Genomic DNA, 24,988 nt, shown 5'->3' on the forward strand with positions numbered 1-24,988 from the left:
AATTCAATTTTTAGTAAGCATTTATAGGTCCTGGGTGTCTATATTAATCGCTAGAGCGGTTTATTAACGTAAAACTAGTTATTTTCCTTCAGAACAAAAATTTTGATTTTTCAGCGTTTAAGCGAAAAAGCGCGGGACTTAGTTTTTTTTCAGCGCAGCTGGTCCCGCTCCATCAGTCATCAGGGGCCACGCTGCTCACTTCAAGTGCGCTTAGTATTCAAGTACAGTAAATATTCTTTATTAATCCATCACGAGTGCTGCGCGTTAGTTGCGTTATCATTTAAATTGTTTTATATAAATTAGATTCTTTAATTTTTTTTAACGTAAAGGACTTAGGTTTCAGCAATAGAACTGCAGGATATTTCACGGTCAGACACGAGTGCGGGGCAGACACTCATTCATTGGATTCACTTCAGCGATTCTCTCGATAAATCGTTGTATTTCCTATTTTGGGAATTTAGTAGTTGTTTCTTGGAAAAGAGTTGTGATTTTTTTTTTTTGTGTAAGATCACGGTTGTAGGGAGTCCGGGTCGAGGGTGTACTAAAGGGTAGTTTAGAAGAGACGTGGCACACCAGGAATCACAGAAAATGTTTAACCCAGATAATGACCAGTCAGTGGGGACCAGTGGGAGTGGAAGTGGAAGTGTAGAGGACAGCACCTCTTCCGACACCACTGGGGACCACCTAGGTACACCTCATCCGTCACTACAACAACCCCAACCCCATCCTCAATTCCCATACCAACCCCATCCTCAATTCCCATACCAACCCCATCCTCAGTTCCCATACCAACCCTTCCCCCAACCCCAGGCCACTCCATACCCATTCCAACCCCAGGCCACCCCATACCCATACCAACCCCAGGCCACCCCATACCCATACCAACCCCAGGCCACCCCATACCCATACCCGTTCCAACCCCAGGCCACCCCATACCCATACTCATACCCATTCCAGCCCCAGGCCACCCCATACCCACCCCAACCTCAATCCACACCCCAACCCGAGGCCACCCACACCATACCTCAACCCCAACCTCCATCCACACCCCAACCCCAGGCCACCCACACCATACCTCAACCCCGACCTCAATCCACACACCAACCCGAGGCCACCCACACCATACCTCAGCCTCAACCCCAACCTCAATCCACACCCCAACCCCAGGCCACCCACACCATACCTCAACCCCAACCCCAGGCCGCCACAGCCTTAGACAGGCAGATGCGCACGGAGACGCCGGGCACTCAGTTGTCGCCATACGTAGAGGCGTTAAGTAAAGGCGAGGGAGCCAAGCCGAGGAACTGTGGCGCGGGTTCATCAGGCGGGAAGCAGCCCTCAGCTGCAAGTTCGAGCCACCCTGCGCGGGGTAACAACAGAGATCCGCGGAGGTGTTACTCCTGCTGGAAGCGCGGGCATATACAGAGGGATTGCGAAGTCACTCCTACGAAAGCATGAAAGCAGGCTCCTAGTGATGGCAGGCCTACTTTTGAGGTGAAAGTGGAAGGTGTGAGATTGACAGCTTTTGTTGATACAGGAAGCCAGGCAACGGTAATTAAAAAGTCAGCCTTCAGCAATTTTAAGTATGCACGTCTTCAACGTTGCGCAAAGACATTAACAGCAGTCAATGGGGAAAAGATTGAGATCGTAGGTCAAGGTACGGTTAATTTTGAGATTGATGGGGAATTGCAGCCTCACACATGTACGATCGTAGAGAACCTTGATTTTCCTGGTCACATCTTAATGGGAACTGATTTTCTGTCGCGATTTGATTATTCCTTGTCTGCTCAAAAAGGGGCTAGGAACTGCAGGTTGCAGTTGGGACAGACTTCCTACCCAGTGGAGATGATCGACCATCCCCCAGTTGTAGCTTCAATTAAGAGGAAGCTGAAACATAATGCGCACTACCCAAAATTGATTTTTAAGTCTCTTCCAGACACAGTTAAGAGGTCATGCGCATTGCATGCATTGACTAAACAGAGTTGCCCACCACATTCTGTTAAATTTATTAAAGTAGCCGTGGGACGTCACATACAACCAGGTACCACCCTTCAGGTGGCTGGGAGATGTGATAGTTTATTAATTCCTCATCACTTAGTTGTAGTGCTCGATAAAGGTGCACTCATTCCAGTTGTCAATCTTTCACATAAGACTTTTCGCTTCAGGGCAGGTGATAGGGTATCTCAGGGAACCATGGTGGAGGACACAGAAATCTTTCACCATGAGTCAGCTGAGACGCCAGCCGTCACTGCACAATGTAGTGCACTAAATATGTTGAACACTAAAACACCATCCAAAGTACAATACCAGACGAGAAATGTTGCACAGAATGTAGAGGAAGTGGAAAAATTAATTTCAGCACTTGATTTGCAACATGTTGCACAGGCAGATAGGAAGGCACTGAGAGGAGTTTTACGAAAATTCCCGAAATTGTTTGCGACAGAGGATGACCAGATTGGTCTCCTTGATAAGATCGAGCACACCATTCCAACTGGTGACCATTTGCCGGTGTACACAAGACAGTGGAGGTTGCCGGAACAGGCAAAGAACATTATCAGGGAGGAGTGCCAGAAAATGTTGAGACAGGGCGTGATAGAGCCTAGTACGTCACCGTGGCTCTCTCCTGTTGTGCTAGTTCGGAAACCGGACGGTAGTTATCGTTTCTGTGTTGACTACCGGAAGGTGAACGAACTAACTAAGGGTGATGTGTATCCGTTGCCCCGAATACAGGAGATCATAGATAAATTTGGTGCTGCTAAGTATTTCTCAACTCTTGACGCAAAATCGGCGTATTGGGCGATTCCGGTGGCAGAACAGGATAGGGAAAAAACAGCATTCTCGGATGGTAGGCACACTTATCAATTCCGTAGGATGCCGTTTGGTTTGAAGACAGCGCCTTCGTCGTTTCAGAGGGCCATCAACTTTATCCTTAGTCCGGTACTGGGTAGGCATTCTTTAGCGTACCTGGATGATGTTGTGATATATTCCAGGACGTTTGAGGAACACCTGCAGGACTTGACTGAGACTTTGAAGTTGTTAGATCAGGCAGGTTTCAGGCTGAATGTTCAGAAGTGCACCCTGGCGGCTCAGAAATTCAAATTTCTGGGGTTCCAGGTGTGCCCAGACGGTATCCGACCTGACCCAGATTCTTGCCGCGCCATTGCTGACATGCCTACTCCAAGGACAGCAAAGGACGTGCGTAGGTTTTTGGGGGCGGCCGGATATTTTCGTCGTCATATTGAAGGTTTCGCTGGCATTTCAGCACCCCTGACTGATCTGACAAAGAAAAATGCGAAGTTTGTGTGGAAATCAGAACATGACGAGGCCTATCGCAAACTGAAAGACCAACTAATCACGACACCGGTATTGGCTATTCCTGATTTTGAGAAAGAGTGGGAAGTGCACACTGACGCCAGCGGTATTGCTATTGGCGGGTGCTTAATTCAGCGAGACGCAGATAATTTACCCCATCCAGTAGCCTATTTCAGTAGGAAGGTCAAGGGACCTGAAGTTCGCTATTCAGCTACGGATCGGGAGGCACTGGCAGTAGTAGAATCAGTTAGGTATTTCGAGCCTTACCTATTTCAGCGGCATTTTGTAATCTACACAGACCATCGAGCGTTAACACATATATTTAAAAAGCGAACGAAATGCCCACGAATGTCACGCTGGTCTCACGAACTTTCGGCCCACTCATTCCAGATCTTGTACAAGCCTGGTCCAGCACATGTTGTGCCAGATACGCTAAGTAGAAATATAGCGGCAGTTCAAATTAATGAAAACATTGAAACCATTCCATCAGATAAAATGAGAGAATACCAGATGAGCGAGCCTAGATGGAAAGAGATTATTGAGTATTTAGAGGGAGGAAAATACCCCAAAAAGAAAAAGAATTTACCTATACATGATTTTGAAATGAAACAGGGCGTCCTGTATTATGTCAATAGCCAGAATGATAGGGCAGTATTTCAGCTAGTTATTCCGGACGCGTTGCGGTCATCAGCGTTAAAGCTTGCGCATGCTTCAAAAATTGCAGGGCATCCGGGGATCTTTAAAACGCACTTAAAAGCAAAGTCTCTATTTTATTTTCCAGGATTACTTTCTGAGGTAATCAATTTCGTGAAGTCGTGCCCTCGTTGCCAGAGGAGGAAAGGTACCCTTAAGGTACAAGCCCCACTTCAGGAATTTCCTGAAATTCGTGAACCGTTAGATCGTGTGGGGGCCGATCTGATTGATTTACACCACAGTCATGCGGGTAACAGATACGTGTTGGTGCTAGTTGACCATCTGTCTAGATACACTACACTAGTTGCATTACCTCAGAAGGATTCTCGTACGGTTGCAGATGCGTTCTTGCGTAGGTTCGTTACTGTATTCGGACCTCCTAAAGTTTTAGTCTCTGACCGGGGTCAAGAATTCAATGGGAATATATTTAGAGAAGTTTGTAAGATTTTAGAGACAACTTCGGCTTTTACAACGGCCTACCACCCACAAGCAAACGGAATGACGGAACGGACTAATCGTTCAGTCAAGGATATGCTTGCAATCCTTGCTGAACATGATGCAAACACCTGGGATGAACACCTACCCTATGTTCAGTTCGCCTTGAATACTGCCATCCACCAATCAATTAACACCCAACCACTTCATTTGTTTACTGGTAATTCATGCAATTTCCCGTCAGGTCTGCTTAACAGACATAATGTTGCATACGGGGAGGACTATCCTTCAGAGGTCCTTGGAAAAATGAGAAATGCATGGAATATTGCAGCTGAAGCGTCCAAGAAGGCACGGACTCGGTATGCTCATTTTTATGACAAGAAAGTGCGCCCTCTTGAGTTGAAGGAAGGAAGCCTCGTATTGAGAGTGAATGAGGCTGCGCCCGCCAATCAGAGCAGGAAACTAGCTCCGAGGTGGCGAGGACCCTATAGAGTAATTAAAAGGGCGGGGCCGGTTAATCTTGTTATAAAAGGAGTGTTCGAGGACCAGGTGGAAAGGACAATTCACGTAAATAAATTGAAACATTATCATGCTAGAGAGGAATTAGAACTGCCTTCAGCGGGTCTAGTTCCTGACTCAGCAGTGCTGACTCATGGCTTCACCGACGAGTCAGAAGATGAGGATGACCCTCTGTCATCGCTCATCAGTAGTCAGGTGCAGTCTCGCCACCCTATGGTGACGAGATCTCGCGCTGTACAGTAAAGTAACTTCCTTAGTTAGTATAATTTAGTATTGATTAGATTTTCCTGTAAAGGCAATGAGTTGTACTATGTCTATACTTAACTCAGGTAGCAACTTTTACCGTGCTCTGGGGTTCCACCTCCACCAAACCCAGAGTATATCTATGCTTCCGCTGTGTTGTGTCTGTCTGTTCCCAGGTCTGATTGGTACACCGACCCAGTTGTTCCAGCCACACGTGAACCCTTGTCTGTAAAGACCGAGGGGGGAGGCACGTTACACAAAGCCCTCCCCCCACTAGACCCAGTAACCCATACATCAGTTACTTTGGGGATGAGTGACTGTCCAAGGGTCACCCGGCCGACGCCTCACGTCACTAACGAGGTTGTCAGGGCCAGCGAGCTGTCCACATTATAGCAGTCACCGGAGGTGCCATACAACGCCGGGGTAGCTGTCTCGAGATCACCACTACCCACCTGCTGCGTCATCAAGACTGCAGCCATTCCAGCAGTGTTGGAGGAGAGGTCACGAAATGGAAAGCACGTAGCAGTACTCAAGAATTTCGCCGGAAGATTAATGATTACGTCATCTGAAGTAACAAGAAAGCGGAAGTAAGGCGGTCACAGGTGGAAGGCACGGTTTCCCTACAGAGTACCGGGACTCGCCAATAGAAGGTCGCAAAATTGTCTCCTTTGGCCTAAAGTCGGCGGTACGAGGGTATACACAGTTGGTGTTTACGGCCTAGTAACCTGGTGACATCAAGAAACGCCTGAGATGACGTGAGCAATGATGGAAGACGAGATTCACCTGTTCTGCAAACAAGCAACCCGCCTCTACGACCTTCTGATACCACTACTGCTAAGAGACACCGTTGGTACATCCAGTCCTGCTCTGCTGTGGTCATCTGCGACAAGTTTAACATCAAGACTGCCGTGTGAACTGTGATTGATATGAATGCGTGTGGACTGTCGAGAGCAAGATTAATGGCCGAAGTAACAGTATTCTACAGCTGTCACTTGGCACTCAGCTCTACTACACTCTGTCGTCATTCAGTAGTACCGGATGGGAGTACAAGAGGACCAGGGGCCGGATTCAGGAAGGTACTTACGAAGGTTTTTCCTCTTAGCTAAGAGCGAATTCCTTCTTAGCGCCTTCGTGGCGGCTAGGTCCGTATTCAAGTAGGTACCCTAAGTGGAAAAACCTTCGTAAGTTCATTCCGGGATTTAAGTGTGGTTTCGACCACTCGTAGCTTTACGTAAACTGGATATAAGTCATTTTTTCTCTACTACATAATACTGGGATCGATTTATGATATTGGAACATGACCAAAACATTATAGCTGGTGAATCTAGTGAAGAGGAATCCTTCGTGTTAGTTATATATGCATTCTCTGCTTGAAACTTGAAGTAAATATGTGTTTGATGATAGTAGAATTAGTTTTATAATAGCAAGATATTATACCAGTAGTTATTAAGTAAATAAACACTGGTGAACATGAAATATGAGAGAAGGTGATGAGCCCTGCCTGATGGGATCATTTACTATCACCAAATGCCCCTGTTCACCTAGTAGTAAGGGTGTACCTTAGCTATACATACCCATTTCTAATTTATTTAGTTTGGTTTTATTTTGAAATTAAATCTGGGTGAGACATAAAATAAAAATATGCTGCACAAATGATGTTAGGTAAGGAGAAGGGTAAAAATGTCACAAACTTTATTCATTGAATATTTAAAGCTATAATTATGACTATATACTGTAGATTATTAAAAAAGAGAGAGGGAAGTAGGGGTCCAAAACCTCTTCCTGTTATACAATTTGGGTGTGGAACAAGTAATTATCAAAAGAAGGCACCATGCCGGGAAGGCTATGTAGCAGTAAGGCAGTGAGGTGAGGCAGCTACTTATTTGAGAAATGCTTATTTTATTTACCTTATAAGCTGAGGCAACTTATTTTATTTGAGGAATACTCAGCTGATTCCTCTACATTTAGCATGGAACAAATTTGTGTCCAAGACCTCTTCCTGTTACTCAATTTGGCTGTGTGTAACCAAACTAGAAGTGCTCTACAAATCAAGGGACCCAGAATGTGGAATGACCTCACGAATCATGTCAAAGGCTGTACCTCTCTCAACCAGTTTAAGAGTTAAACCAAGTACTGCCTAATTAACTCCATGTAACCTAACTTACCTCCTAAATGTCAACCCATGTCTTGCTATTTTTTAAACAACGCTGTTCACCAACATGTGCAATTGCTGAGTTATGCTATGCTAACCCCCCTTTTTGTATTTTTTATTCCTTCTTTCAACACAATTTATACCTAATCTCGATTGCTATTAAGTTTTAGTCTGTGTTTTTTTCCCCCCACACCTTGCCCGAAATGCTATGAGTATTAGTGGCTTTAGGTATTGTATGTACTAGCTCTGTCTATAAATCCAACATTATGTTTGTAAATCAACTGTATGTACTTTTCCTGAATAAAATGTATTTATTATTTATTTTTTAATCAGTAAGTATTAAAAGAAGGCACCAAGCTGGGAAGGCTATGTAGCACCATTGTGTGTAACAATAAACCAAATTTTTTTTAACAAATAATGCACCTGTATGGTAAAACAAATCCTGTCAGCTGTAAAAATATTGATGCAGTTATTTAAATGAAAAATATAATGAAAGAAATATTACTGGTTTATTTTTATCCTATCTTTTTGTACTGTACAGTATATCCAAGGAAGTGAAAAATTGAGACATAATACACAATTTAATGAATGATTAGCATGGATTAGCAGTTCAAAAGAAATATGACTTGTATTACATATCAACATGAGATCTTAATGATCCATGGTCAACATGATTTAATAAGGATAATACAGTACTGTATTTGTAATAATACAAACTATAATTTAAAATCTTTATTACTGATTTTTTTTATTAAGAAGATTAGGTATACACAGCAATGTGCTGCTACCCTATTCTATATGGAATATTACACAGTGTAGATAAAAAACTAGCTATAAGTTTATCTAATACTCCCATCTCACAGGATGGTTAGACATACTGTACATGGAATCAATTTAGAAAATACCAGCCTCAATACAAAAAACAAATCAACTCTGACTAAACAACTCTAAGCAATTTTCACAAGAGGTAAGCACTGAATCATGGAAACATTATATTATAATTACTCTTACCAGTTTCTACAAAACTCCTCTCAAACAATGTATTTTTAAACATGTTTAGGTATACACAGCAATGTGCTGCTTCCCTATTCTGTCTAAAGGACCACACAGTGTAGATCAAAAACCAGCTACAAGCTCACCTCACAGGATGGCCAGTCATACATGGAATTAGGAGAGAACAAAATACTTAATGCTGATCTATTAGCCTCCACTGGCAAAATCTGGGTGCAGCACAAGAATATCTTCCAATATTCCTGAGTGTATGAAGTAATTACAGAGCTCAAAATACCTCATACCATTTGGTATGAAGTCACTGATAACAGGACAATCACAGATATAGTGTTGGAGAGTATGTTCTCTCAAGTAGGACTGAAAACAGATGTTTTTTCCACCAAGAGGGCTATAAACCCATGGAACCGCCTACCCGCTGAAGCCGTAAATGCCAAATTCCAGCTAAAAAATATAATTAAGACAATTGGCGGGCCCTTCAACAAGCCGCCGGCTTTCTGTCCTCTTCGAGGTCACTAGATAGTTAGTGGCCCTTGGGTAAATTCAGTAAATATATACAATAATTGTCAGCGCATCTTCCGAGCAACAAGGACAGCTACACAGTATCTCTTAGAATTACGTAGGTAAACAACAAATGTAACATATTTGTTTACTACAATGTCGGTGCTGGCTGTAGAAGTTGAAAAAACATTGTTTTACTTCGAAATATACTAATTTTATAAGAAAATTCGACGTAAATAGGAGGCAGTAGAGCTGCGATAAGCCAGCGCTAAATCTTCAATATGAAGAATGTTGCTGCTCTCTGATTGGCCAAACGAAACACAGTAGTGACCTCTATCGGCACGCAGGTGAACCAACAATTTTTCTTCCTAAGTATACCTTATTGAATAGCACCTAAGCATCTTCTTAGGGCGCACTTAGGAACCTTCGTAGCAAACCCACTTACGAAGAAATACACAGAGCTTCCTGAATCTAGGTCCAGGTATTGATGTCTACACATGAGAAGAAGCAAGATCGACACCGTCATCGTCAGCGACTACATTCAGCATCCAGCAGCATCGATTTTTTTTTTTTCGATTACTCAATATGAACAATTGATACAAAACAACAAAGTTGGCTCTGAACATCTGTGTAAAGAACATCTGGACACTTTTGTTTAAATGTTGAAAAACAGAGTTAGAATCACAATATTTTTTAAATGTTGAAAAACAGATTTAAAATAATAATTCTGTTATAATATATGAATTTTACTCTATAAATTGGTCAGTAATCAAAATCGAAGCCCCTGTGTAATTGTCCCAGCCCAGAACAAACGGTTATGGAAAATTATGTTGTGCTATTTTTTTCAGAATGTTTGAACACAGGAGAGGCGGACCAATATAAACATTGACACTTCTAGTGAGTGAGAACACTTGGCTGTACAGTCAGCTGAAACCTGTGATATAGTATAGGAATTTTTTTTTATATTTTTAGATACATGTAATAAACATTAGGTGTGTTCCTTAACATGTCAAGGTTGACATTGATGGGGAGTGGTTAGTACACGGATGTGAACTTGATAGTTCCGTAGTACGCTCCCGGATGACTGAAAGTTCAGTCTGAACTTATAACTTTAATGTTTGTTTGAGCACGGTGTGGCCGGCTCTAGAGGACACATGGGCTTGGCTAGTGAAGAGCCAAGGGAGTTTAATAGCTAGTCTTTGATGGTAGAGTAGGGCCATGTTATTTAGCTATGTCAGTAAGGATAGGATGTATGTTTCCTGATATTAGAGGATTGCTGTCAGTTGACGGCTGAGAAATTTATGAAATATGAACATGTTTATTATTATGATGGACTATTATTTGTCAAATTTTATTAGTTAGGTTAGCTTTTGTTTGTGGCATGAGTTGAATTGTGGGTTTGGATACTAAACCTCGTGAATTTTAACAAATTAACAAGGTTTACTAAGTGCTTGTGCGGGGGGGTTGTAACAAACTAGGCTGTTGTAAGAATTATCCAGAGTGGTTTATCGACAAAAGAGAATGGGAAGCTGAGCCGCATGGTGACCTGACCCCCAGGGGAATTCGCGGTGGAAATAACCAACGCTTTGTTCATATCTGCGTATAATGAATCATCCTATAGTATTCAGTAATTTAGAGAAAATTAGCCTTTATTCATTTTTATTAAAATTGTATTGTATAATAGTACTGGATACAATATCAAGAGTATTCTAATTATTGAGTTAAGTCACCATCAGTGACGTCACGAATCGGATCTAACTTTTAAGGCGGAGTGACCGGCGGTCATAGGTCAGCAGGGTTGACATGTCTAATATTTCTCAAAGTTTTAATAACCATTTTTGTGATCGGGAACAGCTCTGCCGTTAGATGTTTGTAATTTAATTCAGTAAAATAATTCAACCAGTCTGGATCAATTCAGTACAAACAGAGTTTAATTGTTATAACTTAACCTTGCTAAAGTAACTGGGTAAGCGATGCGGAACAATACAATGTTCTAGTCTGGGCGAGATCAGACGAAGACAGATCAGTGTGGTCACGGAAGCAGCTAGGAGAGGTCAAACATCTTACCTCTCCCCTAGACCAGCCAAGACATCTAGCTGGTAGCCCAAGGTATAGTTGCTATTGTTAAGTATAGAAATAGTCTCATTTGCCACTCAGGTCAAGTAGGGAGTGTTAAAGTGATAGGGAGTGAACATATTTAGATTTTGTTTTAGTTTTCTTTTAATAAATTAAATTTGTTATTAATTTGCATTTTATTGTTTCCATGTGTTTTATGTGTATACTTGTCCTGGTCACGTGGTCCACACGAGGCAGAGTTGCATTGGGCGCCGATTCTAACATCGAATCGGAATTATCATTACCGTGTAATTTATTCCACACTCAAGGTCATCGTTTATAGTGGGGATCAAGCTCCTAGGTTGATTAATTAGCGTGATCGATCCAGACCTCGATCATTGCTCTTGTATTACTGGTCTGGTGGTGGCAGCAGAGGTGACTCTAGGGTTTTGTTCAGAGCTTAGGTCACGTCATACTGGGTGTAGAATCCTAAGTCGGTCAATCGTCTTAGGACCACGTGGCGTGGAGTTGGCTTTGTTAAAAGTTTTGGAGTCCCTTGGTTTAGAAATAAAAGTAAGAATACGGGTAGAGGGCAAAGAAAGAAGGAAGTAGAGAGAGGAACCCGAACCCGTGTTACAGTGACCCTCGGGTAAACTCGGGTACATAACATTGGTGTTCTTACATTCTTGCAAAGCCACTACCACTACCAAAGCCCAGTTCCAAACAGGGCTAAAGCCACTACCAAATAGGACTGAAACCCTATTTAGCAGTAAATAGGTACCTGGGAGTTAGACAGCTGCTACGGGCTGCTTCCTGGGAATGTGTAACAAAAAGGAGGCCTGGTCGAGGACCGGGCCGCGGGGGCGCTAAGCCCTGAAATCATCTCAGGATAACCTCAAGATAACCACGCATAGCGTTTCGGGCAGGTCCTTAATCTACCAGATAAGGTAAGATTAATAATTAGTACATTGCAGCAAAATTTGATTTCAACACAATAACAACAAGAAAAATTGAAGGGGATGATTATGCTGATGAAGATGCCTGTCTTAGGTACTAAATATTGGGGAGGCGGGTACCACAAGATATTCTGCGAGTTTGAAGCACAACGTAGGAAATTATGAGGATGTAATTAGGTACTTTATGGTTTTACTTGTATATGAAGAACAGATTAGGCATTTTTTTTTTTAATTTATTAGAGGAGCGACTGGGCCCTTTGATTTGCATGGAGTTCTTTCACAGATTCAGTTTGACTTGGTAAAATCAAAGAGATACTTATTTCTGGTGTGGTGCTCATGGGCTCTGTTACATGTACCAAGGAAGAGTTTCACCACAGGATTGGCATTTTGGAACAAGGTTTTGTATATATAAACAGCACTAGAGAATGTGTGAAGCGTGTGTGTGTTTAGCATGTTGGCATTTGGCAACCCATCCTCTTGGTTAGATAGTACGATTTGTTAACTATGTTCAGTATAGTACAAACATTGACGTAAATGGCAATTAGATAGTAGAATTTGGTACTATTCACTTTATTGTCCGAACTAAAAAAAAATATTCCTAGGCCTGGTGTAGCATATATATGTACTATATTAGGCCTCAGATGGCGTGTGGTCTGGCGAAGGTCTGGGAAGACCACACACGCCACAACCTAACCTATCCTTCCCAAGAGGTCTGGGAAGGATAAGTTAGGTTGTCTTGGCAACATAAATGCAAAACCTTTTCCGATTTGTCAAAATTCAACAGTAACGATTTCTACATTCTAATTGTCCATTACGTCATATACGTACAATGGTCCTCATCTTTACTCTAAGCACTAACAGGAGGATGAGCTGCATTTGGGCGAATTAAATAAAAAACGAACTTTTGGGGGTTCAACAGTCCATTTTTGTACGTTTGACAAAATGGTTGCTATAAGCACTACCATATGCAGGCGATGAGTCACAATAACGTGGCTAAAGTATGTTGACCAGACCACACACTAGAAGGTGAAGGGACGACGACGTTTCGGTCCGTCCTGGACCTCAAGTCGACTGTGAATGGTCCACAATCGACTTGAGAATGGTCCAGGGCGGACCAAAACGTCGTCGTCCTTTCACCTTCTAGTGTGTGGTCTGGTCATCAATAAGCATTACCATTTTAGGAGGCTGGGTTGCTCTGGTACCCTGCATACCGTACAAGCATCAGCCGCAACACGCGGTCACCGCTACATCCAAGGAAGATACAGGTGTCAACATCCCAGCCTCCTAAAATGGAAGTACTTATAGTTACGATTTGCCTGAAGGTACCAATATGTAGTGATGGACCACCAGGAAGTTGACTTTTTTTTGTATTACTGAATCTGGACGTTTCCCCAGGAAACTTTGGTTTGTTTTTTTAACAGCAACATAAATACAAGACCTAACTTAACCTCTCCTAGCAATCCTAGGGCTAATACACGCTATTTTAGTTCTCACATAGTACACATATATGTGCTATACTAGGCCTAGGAATATTTAAAGTTTGATTTTCAGCTTTATTTTTTCCTGGAGTTCTTATTTTATATATTTTTGTACTATAAAATTAATAGTACAAAAAGTGGTTTAGTAGTGGTCCTTCACTACATATTGGTACTTTCGACCAAATAGTTATTCTAAGTACTATCATTTCAGGATGGGTTGTAATCTTGTAAACCTGTAGCACAATGGTCTACGTCCTCGGCTCACAACCTTGGGACTTAGATGTGGGCGTTAAATCCCCTAGCCGGTCAGAAACGGTTGGGCACATTTACTTCAAAACCGATTCTCATGTTCCGCTAGTATTATAATAATAGTTAGGCAAGTGTTGCGGGCTGCGTGCTGGGGATAAGTCAGAAGTTGATTTAGGGCCTAAGGGAACGTCGATAAGCCCAAGTACAGGAAGCCTGTCCCAGATAACGGAAATTCCAAACGCCGTCTTGGCTACAAGTTGATGGACAGATTTTGAATTTTAAATTAATGTTAATTTGCTTGAGAGAATGTGGTAACATTGGGTGTTAGGGTATTCCTCACACACACACACACACACACACAGGTGGAAACCGAGTGCCCAAATGACCCACAGAAATATTAGAAAGAACTTTTTTAGTGTCAGAGTGGTTGACAAATGGAATGCATTAGGGAGTGATGTGGTGGAGGCTGACTCCATACACAGTTTCAAGTGTAGATATGATAAGAGCCCAATAGGCTCAGGAATCTGTACACCTGTTGATTGACGGTTGAGAGGCGGGACCAAAGAGCCAGAGCTCAACCCCCGCAAACACAACTAGGTGAGCACACGCGCGCGCGCGCGCGCACACACACACACACACACACACACACACACACACACACACACACACACACACACACACACACACACACACACACACACACACACACACACACACACACACGTACGTACGTCTGTGAACGTTCCAGTGCGTTCTCAGTCTCCGTCCTGGCTGCACTCGCTAATATAGGCTACACTCCTCCCCGGGCGTACTGCTCGCCACGCCCCCTAGCTCACACCACCACGCCTCCTCGCTCATCACCCACCGTCACCCCAGCTATGGACAAGTGAGGGTGAATGCAGTATCAAGTACTACCATTGATCCAATGACGTACAAGTGAAACAATGGCGGTAGGCAGAGAGAGAGAGAGAGAACTTTCGCCGGGGTATGACGTCATGTCTTCACAAGCGTACATTCAACAATGTTTTACCGTCCACTTAATATTTTATATATATATATATATATATATATATATATATATATATATATATATATATATATATATATATATATATATATATATATATATTACATAATATGTTTTAAGATAAGGTTAACACAGTACAAGTTACAAGTGCTCACACGACGTTGGGAGGAACAAGCGAGGCTTCGTCCCCACAACAATGTTATGTAACCAGTTCAAACACAGAGGACACAGGTGGAAACTTAGTACCCAGATGAGCCACAGAGACGCTAGAAAAAAATTTTTCAGTGTCAGAGTAGTTAATAAATGGAATGCACTAGAAAGTGATGTGGTGGAGGCTGACTCCATACACAGTTTCAAATGTAGATATGATAGAGCCCAGTAGGCTCAGGAATCTATACACCAGTTGATTGACAGTTGAGAGGCGGGACCAAAGAGCCAAAGCTCAACCCCCGCAAGCACAATTAGGTGAGTACAGAGGGAAACACCCCCCCCCCCCCCCTGTAAATCATCTTACAAAGTTAGTGTTAGGTCATTGCATATAGTTAAATAATAAATACTGTAATCAGAATGTTTGTAACTCTGCATCTATGTATGTACTTTTCCTAAATAAAATATTATTATTATTATTATTATTATTATTATTATTATAGTTGCCTTTACTCGTGTACATCACCAATGATAGCCCATGGTGTACAGCTGTGTGTATACATAGTTCCAGCTGTGTTCTCATACTATCTCCACCATGCTCAACTCAATTGAACTTTGAACATTGTTCAAAGATATAAACCAACATTTCCAGAGATAATTGTTATCATTTGGACTTGGCACATTTTTTTTATTATTATTATTTTCTACCACAAACGTGGCCACACATTTACAATGCTAACCAGCATATATACATTTTCTTCTGTCCTCCATAGACAGGGTTAGAGATCAGTTAAACATATAGTTCAGGGATTTATTGAACAAACTTGGCACATTAGCAGTGTACTGCGCTTGGGATCACACGCGGGCTCCTCCCGCTGCCTCCCCATCACTGTCGGTACGTACCGTTCAGGCTGGTCCGGTACGTACCGTTCAGGCTGGTCCGGTACGTACCGTTCAGGCTGGTCCGGTACGTACCGTTCAGGCTGGTCCGGTACGTACCGTTCAGGCTGGTCCGGTACGTACCGTTCAGGCTGGTCCGGTACGTACCGTTCAGGCTGGTCCGGTACGTACCGTTCAGGCTGGTCCGGTACGTACCGTTCAGGCTGGTCCGGTACGTACCGTTCAGGCTGGTCCGGTACGTACCGTTCAGGCTGGTCCGGTACGTACCGTTCAGGCTGGTCCGGTACGTACCGTTCAGGCTGGTCCGGTACGTACCGTTCAGGCTGGTCCGGTACGTACCGTTCAGGCTGGTCCGGTACGTACCGTTCAGGCTGGTCCGGTACGTACCGTTCAGGCTGGTCCGGTACCACCAGTCCACCACAACCAGGACTAGTCGAGGACCGGGCCGCGGGGGACGCTAAGTCCCGAAATACTGGCAAGGTAACCACGGCATGCTGCCTCTATTCTAGTATGCTAGCATAAGGGGACTTTAGCACGACAGTTTCTTGACGTTGAGGAACCTTAGGAGGACGAGGTGCGTTATCGTACGTCGGGAAACACTGCCACTTGCACTGCTCACACAGATGAGTTCTCCCGTCAACTACCAGACAGGAAAATAATGCATGCAACGATAGCCTTTTGTTCCATAACTATGGTCCACCCCGCCCCCCATCCTTGGTCCACAGATAACATTGGGTCATACCACCCTTCACCACGGTGGCACCACCACCACCATTCACCACGGTGGCACAACCTTTCACCTTTGAGTCGTTCTTATTTAATAATGCAGCCCGTCCTCCTAAGGTTTCCCAGCGTCAGGAAAACGGTCAGTTTAAAGTGGTCTCTCCTAACCTACCAGAGGACCCAAAACAGAAAACGGGACAGTACGTCACTTTCGCCAGCCGCTTCCATTTCTTAGTACGGCAGTTTTTAAGCTTTATGTAACGCATACGAACGAAATGCGACGTTCTTTGTAGGACAGGTTCAATAATGATGAAGAGCGTAAGTGATAATTATGGCTTGAAATGATTACAATGATGAATTGTGTAGATGTACTTAAGTGAGCTTGGCAGTCATTAGTGCAGCCTCGTGTTCTTACAGGCTCCTCATTGTGTCAATGGTATCTTGTGGCTCACATTTTGGTCAAGTTCTGATCACACTCTTCCATGACCTTCACATGACGCGGCCACCTTAATACTACGGTATTAGTCACGTGCGCTATTAATTACTTTACGTCATGCAGACGATCAGTCACAATAACGGGGCTGAAGACTAAACCACACACCACAAGATGAGCAGACGACCACTTTCGGTCCGTCCTGAACCATTCTCAAGTCGATTGTCCAATCGACTTGATAATGGTCCAGGACGGACCGAAACGTCGTCGTCGTCTTGTCTTCTGGTATGTGGTTTAGTCCTTATATTTTACGTCATGTTTTACACCTGTGAGCAGGGGTCGTGTGCACGAGGGCAGGGGGGTGTACACGAGGGCAGGGGGGCGTGCACGAGGGCAGGAGGCGTGCACGAGGGCAGGGGGCGTGCACGAGGGCAGGGGGCGTGGGTGCACGAGGGCAGGGGGGGCGTGCACGAGGGCAGGGGGCGTGGGTGCACGAGGGCAGGGGGCGTGGGTGAGGGCAGGGGGGCGTGGGTGAGCACGAGGGCAGTTGCTGCTTGTCCTTTTTCAAGTAAGGGTTCCCTGCTGGGGGTCTCGCCTTCGTTGTATAATAGGACCCGCGTAGCCCCTTTGTCCAAGTTTCTAAAGATACACGAATGTTAACCAGTATGTCATATGCAGCTGTTATTATTCTGCTAGTATTATGGAGACACGTTTGTGTGTGTATATATACGGACAAAGATCGGGAGATAGACGAATGGAAGAAGATTCTGCAGTAGGTCTCGAGCTTTTGCCTCACGCTCGTGGAATCCAGAGTTCAAGTCTCCCAGGGCCCCAAGTGAATGAAACTGCATGAGTAAATTAACCTATTCAGTGGTCGAGGATGAATATCGAGAAATAGTGCAGGGTTGTCATATGACCTCCTAGTGTATTAAGATAGTGGGGGACAGGCGACGGTGTGGCAGCGGTCAGGTAAAGATCAGCTTTAAGAGCCAGCAGGGGCGAGAGGGAGAGCGTCATACTGCCACACCGTACCCTAACACCCACACTATTGCCACAAAAAGTGTATACGAACTACGAGACGTTCACAGTAACACTTACCACTTTCTCCCTGCTCCTGAGGACGCCCATCTTGCCGAAGCGGACGTGGAAGGGGGAGCTGAGGAAGGTGCCATCTTCCTGTCGCACCACCACCACGTCGATGGCGCCTGAATCACACAAAGAAACACAACAGTCAATATATGAACAATACTAACCCAGGTACAGGCGACTGTAAAAACACGCGGGGGTCTACCACAGCTGCGTGGACCATGCAGCTAAGTTGAATGCGCGGTGCAAGGGGGAGTGGGTATAACAGGTGTGGACCAGGGCCAGGTTTCAACAAGCAGTTACGCACCTTCTTACGAAACAATACAGTTTCTCATTCTTTGGCGGCGTTGTTTACATGTATTAAATAGTTTACCAGCATCGAAAGTACCCATTCAATTGTTATTAACAGCCTATATGTGCTTGTGAGCTCAAACTGTTTAAAAAGTAGACAAAGATTCCGAAAATATGTACAGGTTCGTAAGTACTTGCATAACTGTTTTGATGAATCTAGCTCCAGGCGGCTAGACTAGGTCGAACACATGGGGGTGGGGGGGGGGGTGGACAGGTACTCACGTAGTACACCACCACCATCCTGTGCTCACAGGTGCGGAGCACAGGAAGCTACTACCCTCTGCCGTCCAAATAAGATAAGCATTTATCCTGCCGATGCACACACCACCAAATGTAAACTGTCAGCAAAATTATTCGCACGCTGCGTCAGTATGTGATGGAGTGTAAACAAATTAAAGAATTCGGATATAATTACCACAAATGTTCAAGATTTTTACATTTCATTCAAAATGATCTACCAAAATTTGTAACCAATTATCGCCAGTTTGTTAACTGTGGATAGTACAAAGAAGTGACTAACCGTTCCACTGCCGCCCACGGGTATGGGATGTATCAATGTAAATTAATATTATACGTAACTGACTCTCCTAACAAACACTCGTGTTAAAAGTCTCGTGAGGCCACAGTGATGTTATACTTTGATCAGCTGTGAAGACACGATTTATATTATATGACTTATTTAAGTGTTAACAAATTATGTAACTAGTTCATCAGTGCTGTAACTTGCTTAGTTAAATCAATTCTGAGCTTCGGCTCCAGAGCCAATTATATGGGTATAAGCCATTTTCCACTACCGCTCACAGTCTGGGTATGAGGAGTGCAATAAAAGAACAACATTACTCCACTCACCTACTAAACAACACCACTCACAAACCAACCAACCCACTTTGCAATCTCTCAGGCACAAGTGGGCTACCCAGAGTTAAAGCAATGGTCAAATAATTAAGTCAGATAATATCCGCAGACTAGTGCTCAAAGCAGAGTGTTCTTAACCACTACAGCCTAATATCGGCAAGTCAGCCACACTACCATAATTACCCAAGGCCTACCCATTAATAATGGGGGGGGGGGGGGGTCGGGGAGACATTCTTCGGATGGGGGTTAAACCATTAAACAATGAGGCCTAACCCAAGCCAGGCCTACGGAAAAGGTGGAGATAATGACAATACGCGCAATAAAACATAGGCGTGAAAGTATTGTGGGCTGGTCCGGGGGATAGTTTAAGTACTCTGGGCGAGTGATGGGGGATGTCCCAAGTGCTGGGAGCTAGTCATGGGGATGGCACTAGTGCTGTAGGAAAGCGGTGTACACCTAATCTAATCTCGCAATGAAAATTATTATTTTCAGGAAGGCAGGAGTGGGGCCATGTAGGCTCGGGGAGGCAGGAGTGGGGCCACGTGGGGCCACAATTTGCTCAGTAGAACAACAACATACTGGAGCGAAAGATATGGAAGAAAATGCAAAATAGAACCAGTGAGGAGTATAGGCACCTCTACTCCTCACAATCAGAGAGCAGTCTGAACATCAGGGGTCCACGACTGTTCATTGCCATCCCAGCAAGCATTCGAAATACTGCCGGAACAAAGGTGGATGTCTTCAGGATGCAGGAAAGTCGCCAAGAGAACTTAGACAAATTCTTGCAAGAGATGCCGGACCAACCGGGTTGTAGTGGATATGAGGCCCCTCCAAGCAACAGCCTGTTGGACCTAGTTATCACAAGTCGAGCCTGGATTACTCTCCAATACAAAGATCCTAAACGTAGACTATGAAACGAGGTAGAACAATAATCCACGCACAAGTTTATAGCCTAGTCAGGCCAATTACATTGCTGTATGTCTTATGGTTTTAGTTCTAAACTAAAACCATTCTAGAGTAATTTATACAATAAAAACTGTTTCAATTTCATACGGTAATGTAGCCTAACACACTACCGTAAGTCCAGACTTGGAGAAGTTCATGAGCCAAGTCTGAGGACAGGTTGTATGTTGTCTTAGGCTAATCATAATACTAAGAAACATATCCTAATTTATATACAGTACTGTAGTTCCAATGTAAACATTGTAGAGCGTTACAAATATCCGAATCACTTAATCCATCTGTAAATCAAAGTGAACCACACATCATTTATGAGTACTATTGATAATGAGATCATACCTGTTAAAGTTGCAGCGTTGATCTCATTGTAGAAATCCTTGAAGTTGGATATGAACTTTCCTATGTAGTTCATGCTCCTCTATCCTATTACAGGTAACCCAGAGGGGAGCCAGTCCCCGGCCACGCCAATTGTGTAGCTGTCATCAGTCAAGATAATCCGTTAACTTCACACATTTAACATTTAATACCAAGACAAACGAGTTCATCTATTGTTATTATATATATACTGTATATATATAATACAATATATACAATATATATAATATATATTTTATATATAATATACATTTAATATATATATTTAGTCCCCAGGGCCAGTATGAGTGTGTCCCCAGGGCCAGTGTGAGTGTCGCCAGTAGTCCCCAGGGCCAGTGTGAGTGTCGCCAGTAGTCCCCAGGGCCAGTGTGAGTATCGCCAATAGTCCCCAGGGCCAGTGTGAGTGTCGCCAATAGTCCCCAGGGCCAGTGTGAGTGTCGCCAATAGTCACCAGGGCCAGTATGAGTGTCACCAATAGTCCCCAGGGCCAGTGTGAGTGTCGCCAATAGTCCCCAGGGCCAGTGTGAGTGTCGTCAATAGTCCCCAGGGCCAGTATGAGTGTCACCAATAGTCCCCAGGGCCAGTGTGAGCGTCGCCAATAGTCCCCAGGGCCAGTGTGAGTGTCGCCAATAGTCCCCAGGGCCAGTGTGAGTGTCGCCAATAGTCCCCAGGGCCAGTGTGAGTGTCGCCAATAGTCCCCAGGGCCAGTATGAGTGTCGCCAATAGTCCCCAGGGCCAGTGTGAGCGTCGCCAATAGTCCCTAGGGCCAGTGTGAGTGTCGCCAATAGTCCCCAGGGCCAGTGTGAGCGTCGCCAATAGTCCCCAGGGCCAGTGTGAGCGTCGCCAGTAGTCCCCAGGGCCAGTGTGAGCGTCGCCAATAGTCCCCAGGGCCAGTGTGAGTGTCGCCAGTAGTCCCCAGGGCCAGTGTGAGTGTCGCCAATAGTCCCCAGGGCCAGTGTGAGTGTCGCCAATAGTCCCCAGGGCCAGTGTGAGTGTCGCCAGTAGTCCCCAGGGCCAGTGTGAGTGTCGCCAATAGTCCCCAGGGCCAGTGTGAGCGTCGCCAGTAGTCCCCAGGGCCAGTGTGAGTGTCGCCAATAGTCCCCAGGGCCAGTATGAGTGTCACCAATAGTCCCCAGGGCCAGTATGAGTGTCACCAATAGTCCCCAGGGCCAGTATGAGTGTCGCCAATAGTCCCCAGGGCCAGTATGAGTGTCGCCAATAGTCCCCAGGGCCAGTATGAGTGTCGCCAATAGTCCCCAGGGCCAGTGTGAGTGTCGCCAGTAGTCCCCAGGGCCAGTGTGAGTGTCGCCAATAGTCCCCAGGGCCAGTAGGGTGCATGAGGGCAGCATGACCAATGATGCAACAGCTGTAGTGGGTGCTGGGGGAGAGGTGGAGGGGGGGCGGAGAGTTGCCAAGCACACCTGCACCAGGTGGTTCCTACAGGTGTCCTGCGCCTCTGCCCGCTCCTACGCCTGCTCCTGCACCACACACTCGCTGATTCACCAAGACCACACCTTAACTTTGTCCGCAACTTGTGGACACAGAACCAGAAATCAATACAGAGCCAGTTTCACGCTCGCTTTCAAAATTCACCTCATCATTTCACTACAACTCTCGCTGTGGTTCAATTAATACATTACACGCCTGTTCTCCTGGATGGTGTGTCAACTACACGGGAATATCTTGCATTAACACAAGTATTGTGAGCGTGGTGAAGGGTTTTTGTCCTAAATAATGATAGTGAGGGAGTGTTGTGCGCTTGGCAACTGCACATCAGCTGGGCCACCACCAACACTGTCAAACAAAGACTCATTCCAAACTCTCCCTTGCCAGCTGATGGCCCATTAACTCTCGTATTTCTCCCTTTCGAGTCAAGGAGAAGGGTGCCCTTAACAACATAAAACAAAATGACTATCACAATTTCGCTCACATTTACCAAAATAATGAACTGTGTGAGAAGAGGAGCAGCGAGTATGTACGCACACGCTGACTGCTCTCGACGCACTGCGCTCCCACCCATGTGCTCGGTGAGTGGCCGACCCGTCACCTGCCCCTACCCGCCACTAACATATATATACACCAATTTATTTCATACATTCATGCTCTTATCGTCACTTTATGTGTCTCTTAACCATTCACGGCGTTATCATCAACACGGATTAAATGGTTTGCAAGGGTAAACTGCAGCAGTAGATGATTTTTGCCTCTACTGTATGCAGTCTTATATGAAGCCCGATTTGTCATTAAGTCTGTTTTGAAAGTCATGTGCATGTGATTCATTATGCATTGTCGATCAGCGGCGTATTACGCACCATATATACGGGTGTTGTATTACTATTCATATGAGAGTATGCTTACAAAACCAGGAAGCGTGAGTGTACAGTACGTATATTGATCGATATACGGCGTCGCCCGCCCTTGGATTTTCCCGTGATTCCACTGTTTCTGCTAGGAAAAATGTGCCATTCTGCTGAGTGCACAATGAAAGCAGTGCCATTGTGCACTCTTCACCAAGTATTTGGTGAAGAGTGCCAGCTGAGGCCCGGGCAATAGAGCCAAGTACTTAGCACTCGCCACAACGGAAGTACTCCTCATCCTCCAGCTGTGGGACACTCTTTTCCCTCTCATTCCACACTAAACCAGTATCTTTCCTCATCATTCACACACACCTCTTTATAATGATAAACCCTCTAGGGAGGAATTCATTGGGATAATATGACTACTATACATCAGTGCTCACACTAGATAGAAAGATTAGACGACATCCCATCACCCACAAAATTGTTTGAAGCGAATTAAAGGGTATAAGCATAACATGCAACAAAATCAGGGAGAGCATTGACAAACTAAAAGACTCAAAAGCCTCAGGTGTAGATGGAATTCAATCCAAAATAGTAAAGGAACTGGCAGATGAACTATGCCTATCACTAAATTTTCATGTTTTCATTTTCAGATTTTCTCAAACTCTCTGGACCAAGGGACAGTTCTCCTAGTTTGGAAATATGCAAATGTCACCTCTATTTAAAAAAAGGCAGAAAGGCGGTCTCCGTGGCGTAGTGGTAAGACGCTCACCTGGTGTTCCGTGAGCGCTTTGTCCTGGGTTCGTATGGATTTACTGGGCACAAATCCTTAACTGTAGCCTCTGTTCAACTCAACACTAAAATGGGTACCTCGTTGTAAGAACGATTATTCGCGGAGGTCGTATTCCAGGGAACATAGGACTTGCCCGAAACGCTACGCGTACAAGAATGTAAGAACTCTTGTATATATGTATCAATATATAAATAAAAAAAGAGCTCAGCAGACAACATACCGTCCGATCAGTGTGACATCACATATCTGCAAGCTCATGGAAAGAATCTTAAAGGAGGGAATCACTCACCATCTCACAATCTTGTAAAATTAACGCAACATGAGTTTGTTAAAAATAGATCCTGCCTTACAAACCTGCGCACATTTTTGGAAATGGTAACCGACTACTCAGACAAAGGACTTCTGGTAAATGTAGTGTACACGGACATTGCTCAAGCATTTGATAATGTATCACATGAAAGACTAACAGAGAAATTACAGGCACATGGAATAAATGGGAGAATACTGGAATGGATAAAACAATGGTTAAAACAGAAAACAAAGGATTGGGCTAAATAAGTGGGGTGCCTCAGGGGTCCATTTTGGGGCCAACCTTTTTTGTCATATTCATCAATGACATAGATGAAAATATTACAAACCACATCATCACATTTGCAGATGACACTAAGATTGATGGTAAAGTGGGAAGTGATAATGATATTGAAGCCTTATAAAGAGAGGTACATGAACTCCACAAATTGTCAGAAAACTGACAAATGCTTTTTAATGTCGATAAATGGAAGACCTTGCATGTGGGGCATAACAACCCACGTCACAACTACCAAATTAACAACACTACCTTGCAACAGATTGATGAAGAAAAGTACCTTGGAGTCAGAATGCATCATTCACTGAAAGATGCACAACAAATGGGAACGGCAGTAAAATAAACTAACTATACCCTGAGAATAATTAAGCGTACCTTTGACTTTAAGGGGAAGAAGGCAGTGGTTCAGTTATATAAATCTCTGGTGCGCCCCATTTGGATTACTGTATCCAAGCATGGAGACCTCATCTTCAAAAAGATATAGCTACATTGAATAAAGTTCAACACCGAGCAACAAAATCATTCCAGAGCTAACAGGGCTAGCAACACTGCAAACTAGGCATGACAGGGCGGCTCTCACGAAATTTAGAATACTGAACAGTTTGGAGGATGCTGAGTCAGACAATTTCTATATAAGGTCTGATATAAGACAAACAAGGAGCAAGGTTTTCCAGCTCAACAAGCCACAATGTAGAACTGAAAACAGGAGGTGCTTTTTCTCACTCAGTGTCATAAACCCGTGGAACCGCCTACCCGCAAAAAACGTAAATGCCAAACATTTGTTGAAGTTTTAAATCCAGTTAGAAAAATCCCCAGGACAAATGGGAGGACATTCGACCAGCCTCCGGCTT

At 44.2% G+C, this 24,988-nt stretch overlaps 1 protein-coding gene across 9 annotated transcripts in view; it reads right to left on the bottom strand.

Annotated features, from left to right (window-relative positions):
• The window catches only part of Lpin (phosphatidate phosphatase LPIN), a 62,078-nt gene extending 39,582 nt beyond the window's left edge, over window positions 1-22,496 (bottom strand). For 6 of the 9 annotated variants that reach the window (XR_006774172.2, XR_006774171.2, XR_006774173.2 and 3 more), the window contains exons 1-3: window positions 22,389-22,488; window positions 20,423-20,559; window positions 17,930-18,036 (exon numbers count right to left, since the gene is read on the bottom strand). Coding sequence is in view for 3 of the 9 variants with exons in the window: in XM_069309103.1 (XP_069165204.1) it covers window positions 17,930-18,036; window positions 20,423-20,495 (180 nt within the window). In the remaining 6 variants the exon portion in view is untranslated. Of the gene's footprint in view, window positions 1-17,929; window positions 18,037-20,422; window positions 20,560-22,388 lie in introns of all 9 variants that reach the window. The other 3 variants (XR_011223631.1, XR_006774170.2, XM_069309104.1) reach the window with 1 other exon arrangement.
• Window positions 22,497-24,988: the final 2,492 nt, after the last annotated feature.

This window comes from Procambarus clarkii, chromosome 64 (assembly GCF_040958095.1).
Source record: "Procambarus clarkii isolate CNS0578487 chromosome 64, FALCON_Pclarkii_2.0, whole genome shotgun sequence".
In the NCBI taxonomy this organism is placed as follows: Eukaryota; Metazoa; Arthropoda; class Malacostraca; order Decapoda; family Cambaridae; genus Procambarus; species Procambarus clarkii.